The sequence below is a fragment of the Mastomys coucha genome, unplaced genomic scaffold (genome assembly GCF_008632895.1).
Source record: "Mastomys coucha isolate ucsf_1 unplaced genomic scaffold, UCSF_Mcou_1 pScaffold8, whole genome shotgun sequence".
NCBI lineage: Eukaryota > Metazoa > Chordata > Mammalia > Rodentia > Muridae > Mastomys > Mastomys coucha.
Window position 1 is genome coordinate 37,558,340 of NW_022196914.1, and position 8,204 is coordinate 37,566,543.

General features: G+C 41.8%; 1 protein-coding gene across 11 annotated transcripts in view; it reads right to left on the bottom strand.

Moving 5' to 3' along the window:
• Nucleotides 1–795: 795 nt before the first annotated feature.
• Nucleotides 796–8,204, bottom strand: part of Fam81b (family with sequence similarity 81 member B) — a 62,826-nt gene continuing 55,417 nt past the window's right edge. For all 11 annotated transcript variants that reach the window (XM_031360373.1, XM_031360372.1, XM_031360371.1 and 8 more), the window contains 3 exons: nucleotides 6,272–6,407; nucleotides 4,061–4,256; nucleotides 796–1,014 (listed from right to left, as the gene is read on the bottom strand). In XM_031360373.1, coding sequence (XP_031216233.1) covers nucleotides 881–1,014; nucleotides 4,061–4,256; nucleotides 6,272–6,407 — 466 coding nt within the window. In that variant the 3' untranslated portion in view covers nucleotides 796–880. The remainder of the gene's footprint in view (nucleotides 1,015–4,060; nucleotides 4,257–6,271; nucleotides 6,408–8,204) is intronic.

The window sequence follows — 8,204 nt, forward strand, 5'->3', positions numbered from 1 at the left end:
GGAGATGAAGGGAAGAGAGAAGAGTATTTAATATATGCTTTCAAATTGCCAAATAAATCCTTTCTCCCTTAAAGTTGCTTTTTGTTGGAGAGTTTTAACACAGGAACAGAAATGAAACCATACTTAAGCTGTGCGTTTTAATTTTATAGGAAACCAAGTTCTGAGGTACTTCTGATTTAGCATCTAGGCTAAATATTGTGGGGTGTTTTCAGTGGAAGCTACTACATCATTTTATTTTGCTGGGTTAATACAACTTTGACACATACTGAGTACAATGACAATACATCTTAAATATTCATAAGTCAGACTTACTATAAACATAGGTATTGTTAGAACGAATTTTCTGGGTCAGAAATTATAAATTATTCCTCTGATGTATATGCCCCACAAATGTTGCCCTTAGAGTTTATAGAATATTTCATAAATGTATAAGCTATTTTCTCAAATGCTAATGCTAAATGAGATTCTGTAAAGGAGATATGCTTTATAATAATGGACAAAATTCATGTTAGTAGTGAATTGTAACCACATAGTAGTTGTTATTTTCAGACATAATCAGTCATCTAGTGAGTCTGCCATATACTTGAACTTAATTTATTCATCAGGTACTTGATATAGATTATGCTTTTTTTACTTGTGGGCAAATAAAAATATAACAAAGCATGCATGAAAACAAATTTCTTAATTTTTCATTAAGAAATTAAGGGCATCAAGAAGCTTTTTGATTTATTGTGTTCCCCCGCCCCCCCCGAAATGTCAGTTTCTTTTAGAGGTGATAAGAAACACCAGAAATAGTATCCTGAAGATACCCATTTTTTTATTCACAACTTTTCCCAACAAACCCTTGCACCAGCTGCTGGAAAAGAAAGTGCCTTCAAAGTTACACTTCTTGGAGTTCCACTATTTTACGCTGTAATTTCTTTAGGTCTTTCTGTACTTTATGTTTCTCTAAATCCATTTTTGTTTTCTGTATTTGTTGAAGAGAATTGAGGGAATCGTGGATTGATTTAAATCCTAGAACAAGAAAGGAAAACAGATATATTAAAAACAATGCATTGGATCTTCCCCACCACCAAATGTACTCTTCAGCAGTACTTCCATAATTGATCAACCTTTAATTCAAAAAACATTAAAGTCCATTAAGACAAATCTAAAAAAATAGAGATGAATTAGCTTATAGTAGCTTAACTGGATCTGGCTTTATTATGAATACTTTTCTTTCCCTCTCTGTAAACATACTGGCTAGTAAAATAATTTTTTCAGAGGAACTTTAAAATATTTTCTTTTCCAGAGAGCCAAATAACCCTGTTAAATAATGGGGAACATAGCTAAACAGAGAATTCTCAACTGAGGAAACTCAAAGGGCTGAGAAGCACCTAAAGAAATGTTCAACATCCTTAGTCATCAGGGAAATGCAAATCAAAACAACCCTGAGATTCCACCTCACACCAGTCAGAATGGCTAGGATCAAAAATTCAGGTGACAGCAGATTCTGGCGAGGTTGTGAAGAAAGAGGAACACTCCTCCATTGCTGGTGGGATTACAAGCTGGTACAACCACTCTGGATATCAGTCTGGTGGTTCCTCAGAAAATTGGACATAGTATTACCTGACGACCCAGCTATATCACTCCTGGGCATATAACCAAAAGACTCTCCAACATATAACAAGGACTCATGTTCCACTATGTTCAAAGCAGCCTTATTTATAATAGCCAGGAGCTGGGACGAACCCAGATGTCCCTCAACAGAGGAATGGATACAGAAAATGTGGAACATTTACACAATGGAGTACTACTCAGCTATTAAAAAGGATGAATTCATGAAATTCTTAGGCAAATGGATGGGACTAGAAAATATCCTGAGTGAGATAACCCAATCACAAAAGAACACACATGGTATGCACTCACTGATAAGTGGATATTAGCCTGAAAGCTCTGAATACCCAAGATACAATTCACAGAGCACATGAAGCTCAAGAAGAAGGAAGACCAAAGTATGGGTGCTTCATTCCTTTTTAGAAAAGGGAACAAAATACAGGAGCAAATATGGAGACAAAGTGCAGAACAGAGACTGTGACAAGAAAGGCCATCCAGAGACTGTCCCACTTGAGGATTCATCCCAGATAGTCACCAAACTCTGACACTATTGTGGATGCTAAGAAATGAATGCTGAAAGGAGCCTGATATAGCTGTCTCCTGAGAGACCCTGCCAGAGCCTTACAGATGCTCCAAGCCAACCATTGAACTGAGAGCAGGGTCCCCAATGGAAGAGTTACGGAAAGGACTCAAGGAGCTGAAGGAGTTTGCAACCCCATAGGAAGAACAACAATATCAACCAACATATCAACCAACCAGACAGCCCAGAGCTCCCAGGGACTAAGCCACCAACCAAGGAATACACATGGCTCCAGAGACATATGTAGCAGGACAGCCTTGTCAGGCATCAATGGGAGGAGAGGTCCTTTGTCCTAAGAAGGCTCGATAGATGCTCTTAGTGTAGGGCAGGAAGGTGGGAGTGGGGGTGGGTGGGTGGAGGAACATCCTTATAGAAGTAGGAGGAAGGGGGATGGGATAGGGGGCTACCGGGATGGTGGAAGACTGGGTAAGGGGATAATATTTGAAATGTAAATAAAATATCCAATAAAAATATATAAAATATTTTCTTCTCTCTGTAGGTGCTGAGAAAAGATTTGTGGGCTTCAAAAAAAAAGTCTTGTTACCTCATTAACAAGTAAGCAACTTGGAGGAACTAAAGACTGCCCTCATCTCTCTTGGAGCTTCCTACCTGTTCTCCTCATGTCTAGTCCCTCATGATCACAGGCCTGTCAGGCCACAAGCTCAGACCCTACATCCTGAGGAGGTCTTTCACATAGTTGCTTATCAACATCTTTTTTATTCAAAGTGTAAGGAGTACTCCTTTGTAGTCTCTCTTTGCTAGAACCCCCACTTAGTAATATAAAAACAAAGACTGAAAAATTCTCTTCAACTCATCCTAAGCAACAATGAGTATAATTAAATAGGAAACGGGTACTGAAATTAAATAGGAAGAGGGTCCTTTGTTGGAGGGGATTTTTGAGTCTTGGATATGATTCCTGGTCACAGAGTTCACTTTTAACTTGGCTGTAGGAGGTGGGGCTATGGCTGTAGGAGGTGGGGCTATGGCTGTAGGAGGTGGGGCTATGGCTGTAGGAGGTGGGGCTATGGCTGTAGGAGGTGGGGCTATGGCTGTAGGAGGTGGGGCTATGGCTGTAGGAGGTGGGATTATGGCTATAGGAGGTGGGGGTTATGGCTGAAGGAGGAGAGGCTATGAGGGTTACTTTCTGTGGGCAGCACATTCACTTATGTGCCAAGAACACTGGGTGGGAGGAAGCACCTTCAGTGCATCGATGTGAGGCCAAAATCTTGTGGAATTTACACATATTTTTCTAAGCCCTGGAGGTCACAACCCAGACTAGAGCTTTCTCTACTAAAGGAGACTTGCATTCTTCAGAATTGTGACTCAAGGCAAATGGCTGCTCCACTGCCCCCATTCCTTCTCCTTCTCTTTGACTTAGATGAGCCTTTCAAATCAATTCCCTTTGAACTCAGCTCAGCTGGACACTGCTGCCTCTAGCCTCTTAGGAAGAAAAGCAGTCACTACAAGGACTCTGTTAATTCATCTCTTCCTCACTTCTAAAGGTCAAGTTTCCAGGCTGACATCTGTCTAGCACCACTACCTGCAGTTCAATGAGAAGGCCATATGACTTAATCTCCTAAGTTCCTAATAGGGCCACAAGTCAGGAATTTTTGAGCCCAACGACTTGCCTTCTTACAGATTTATGATCCAAAGATCTTAGTAAGCAAAGCATATCACAGCAATAGCAGGCATGAGACATGGCCAAGTGGAAATGAACGTCTACTCACGAATGTACCTTCAGTATTATGGTGACCTCCTACAGGATATTTAGGGAAGCCAGATTAAATGCATGATGATGTCACTAATGGCCAGACCCACTGAAAATAGACACTTGGGAAAGAAGAGGAGGGGAAGGAAAGGAAAAGCCGGGTGTTCTTTGCTCACCTGAATGATAGTCATTTTGCATTTTCTCTAGTTCCGCCCAGATCCGCTTCTCTATTTGGCTCATTTTCTTGGACACTTTATTTTCTATGGCCTTCACTTTGTTTACTTCTGCCTCCTGTTTCTGGGAGTTAATAAAATTCTCCAACTTGCTTGAAAGTTGCAGCATTTTTTCTTCCATCTTATTCTCAGATTTTTCCTTAGAGAGAGAGAGAGAGAGAGAGAGAGAGAGAGAGAGAGAGAGAGAGAGAGAGAGAGAGATCATGTGATAACTCTCCAAACAAGAGCAGCAGAATAGATTTATGCTTCGGCTTAAAGAAAGTGCTGTTTTCCTCATGAAGAATATGAGCATTGTATGTCTCTAACTGTTTTCCTAAGTGTGAGAGTCAATTGCTTAGTGTACTATCCAGTTTTGTGTGTCAACTTGACACAGGCTGGAGTTATCACAGAGAAAGGAGCTTCCCTTGAGGAAGTACCTCCATGAGATCCAGCTGTAAGGCATTTTCTCAATTATAATCAAGCGAGTAGGGCCCATTGTGGGTGGTGCCATCCCTGGGCAGTGTGGAAGTGTAAGCTGAATAAACCCCTTCCTCCCCAACTTGCTTCTTGGTCATGATGTTTTGTGCAGGAGTAGAAACCCCGACTAAGACACTTAGTCTGACTTTGTCATTTCTTTTGTAACACTACATGTTACGTAGAGGGGCTGCTAGTGCTGATGTGCCTGGAAAGTTTGGAATTTTAGTCTCATGTTTAAATAAGTATCACAAAGGAAAATAACAAATGTGCTTCTAAGTGTTATAACTAATCTTCACCCTATAGAACCTCACATCTCCATGTGGACCCCGATCAATGAAAACAGTAACTCTCTATTCCAAGCTCTGGTTTTTTTTTTTTTTAAATCCCCTAGGTCACACCCTTTTCCCTAGGAGTTCTGATTTAATTGGTATATGATGGAACTCAGGAATTAGTACAGTAGAAATGTGATTCTAGGGTGAGAGTGATTCTAGGGTGAGAGTGATTCTAGGGTGAGAGTGTGGGTGCAGCAACAGCCTTAGCCCTATGGGCTTTCTACATAGAATCAGGGAGGAGGGACTGGCCACAAATGCCATGTCTTCTGTGAATCTATTTCCTGCTGCGTGCTCTAGGAATGGTGAATTCTGTCTCTCTCTTCCTCCCCTGATGTCCCAGGCTCAACCACTACTGCTTATAAATGGTAGAGGGCTTTGAGTACTTTGGGAGTTGAAGAGCTAGCAGGCTCACTTGGCAGCCATGCATGTAACTATACAGACTTTGATAGTCATAGCAATGATTAGCCTGTTGGCCTCTACCTCGTTCACTTATGGGCAGACTCAGGTGCGGGCTACAAACATGGTTTACTGTGTTGCTGGCAGTTGCACTGAGTGAAATTCTCAAGACATCGTCTCTGTACAGTTTTCATGGCAGGCAGTCGCGGGCTAGCCCTTCTTGGGGGACTGGGGGTTCCAGTAGCAATGAGAGAACCTGAAAGCCCACACATAGGTGCGTTTCTTTCTCATATGCCCTACCAGCCTGAGTCGGAAGACTGGGACTTGCTTCCCATGGTGTGATCGGGGAAAAGAGTTCTTAAAACTTGTATCTATGCCAGGCATGGTGGCGCACACCTTTGATCTCAGCACTCGGGAGGTAGAGAGAAACGGGCGGAACTCTGTGGACTCCAGGCCTGCCTGATCTACATAGCAAGTTCCACAACAATCAGAGCTACATAGTAGGATCCTGTCTCGAAAACAGAAACAAACAACAATAACAAATAACTCTGCATCTAGTAATAGATCTCAAATAGGGTAAATTTCTTCTCTTCTAGAAGCTTTTAAACTGCCATGAGGTCAAGTGTCACCTAGGAAACTTGTCAAGAGCCCCGGATTCCTAACGGAGAACCCCAGAGAAGATTCTTTGGTTTGGACTGAGAGTGATTTGTTGTTGTTGCTGCTGCTGCTGCTGCTCTTCCTCCTCTTCTTGAAAAAGAAAATGTCTTTAAATTATTTTGGAACAGGGAGAGCATATTCTAGGGATGTAGGTTCCCACATCTGGAGAGGAGATTCCTGAATCAGAGGCAGGCACTGGACTCCTACAGAGGTGTTAAAATAGAAGCACTCCTCTATGCAGTAGAGATTCCTGTCATGGCTGGGGGCAGCCACTGTGCACTGCTATTAGCCTCATGACACAGGAGCGCCTTACCAGCTTTTCCTGCACAACCTTCAGACACTCATTCATGTGGCTCAGGTGGTCTTTTCTGTACTTGATAAACTGGTTTTCTGTCCATTTTTGATTGGTTTCAACTTCTTCATATAAATTTTTAGAAAGTGAGTTAAATCTGAGGGAAAACATTGTAATAAGTGAATTTAATAAATCTATACATAAATAAAAGTAAATATAAATAAAATTAATAAATTTAAAAATGCATCATCAAAAAGATACAGTAGGTAATGTCTCTGGGCCTGAGCATCTTAGGAGGTGTGGGTCCTGCCCTAGGCTGGAGTCCAGGCCAGCCACTGTCAGCAGCCCTTTGTGTACCTCAGAATACAAACAGACATGGTGGCAGGTATATGGTAAGCTTACTGGTAACTTTCTCATACAGAAATGCATATGTATCCATGTGGAAATCCCCTCAAGGCTTGAAGTTCTCTATATGAGGGAAAGAAGTGCTCAAGTCACTTTGCAGTGGAGATTGACAACTTTTCTGTAAAGAGGCAGATTGCAAGTATTTCAGGCCCTATAGCTTGAATGCTGCTACTGTCATAGGAGAGTAGCCTAGCTCTGCTCTGATCAAACTCTCTGTATACCCAGAGTCAAATTTCACAAAATAGTTACAGATCATGTAGTATAGTGTTTTTAAAGACAATTATTCAAAAGTATAAAATGCGTCACCTTCAGTCAGACTCAGCTGCTTCAGTTTTCTGGCCCTTGCTTTACAAGATCCACGTGAAGCAAGGAGAAGAGAGAAAGGGACTGACAGTGTCCTTAGAGGAAGGTGGGGTCAAGCCCCAAATGTACCTCCGCAGAGCAGTGTCTAAGGTTTGGCTTTGGGGAGTGTGTGCCCTGGGGAAGTCATCAGCACCATCTTCTCTGCCACCGGGGGATCTGAGTGGATGGATTTGTGCCAAGTACCCACAGGGCAAGACGAAGAACCCTGAAATGAAGAATGTATAGAAAGGGACTGCTGGCTGCCATGATGAAATATACAATGGGTAAATAACAACACAAGATTTTAACAAGTGCGAGAGAACGGTGCTTCAGAGGTTAAAAGCATTGTAAACAGGCAGAATTAACATAAAGTGTCACTGTGGCGTGGCTCAGTGGCACAAAGGGGAATTATATTTGAATTGACAGAGATGTAGATCTTAGGGGAGAGAGGAATCAGGGAGGTGTGTGAGTAGTCCCTGATATGGCAATTTCAAATTCCCATTGGAGCGGGCCATAATATTAGACCGACAAGAATGATATGTGTTGTCACTGACGATAAATTCCTTCTCAATGAATAGTGTTGACAAAGCAATAATTGCTCTGACATTCTTCTGACAAGATTAGGTACAGAGTATGGTATTAATCCTTTTAAATCACTTAAGGTGTGAGGAACACGTGGCACATATGTATGTCTTTCTGGCTGTCATGAGAAGTATTTGGATTCATAACTAAAAAATGGAAGTGTCAGCTGAGTGCCTTAGCATACAAGTGTAATCCTAGCACTTGCCTGCAGATGCGGGAAGATTGTTCCCAGGTCAAGTCAAGTCTGGTCTACTTGTTAAACTGTGGACTAGACAGGGTTTCAGACTGAGATATTGTCTCAGAACAAAAGAGAAGTAGGGTGGAAGGAAAAAGAGAGAGAAACAACAACCTCAAAACGGGTGCTATCAAATCATTTCTGTGTAGACCAGTGGCTGTAAACTGTAGAGGATATTGAATAATTTCTGAAGACAATTTTCATTGTCAACACTGGGAGGCGATATTGGCATTTAGTGTGCAGACTATGACTGCTATTGCACATCCTCCTGCAGAATAAAGCCAACATCATTCAACCAAGCCATCATCAGTACTGTTAAAGATGACAAACACCAACCAAGCCATCAGTACTGTTAAAGGTGACAAACCCCAACCAAGCCATCATCAGTAC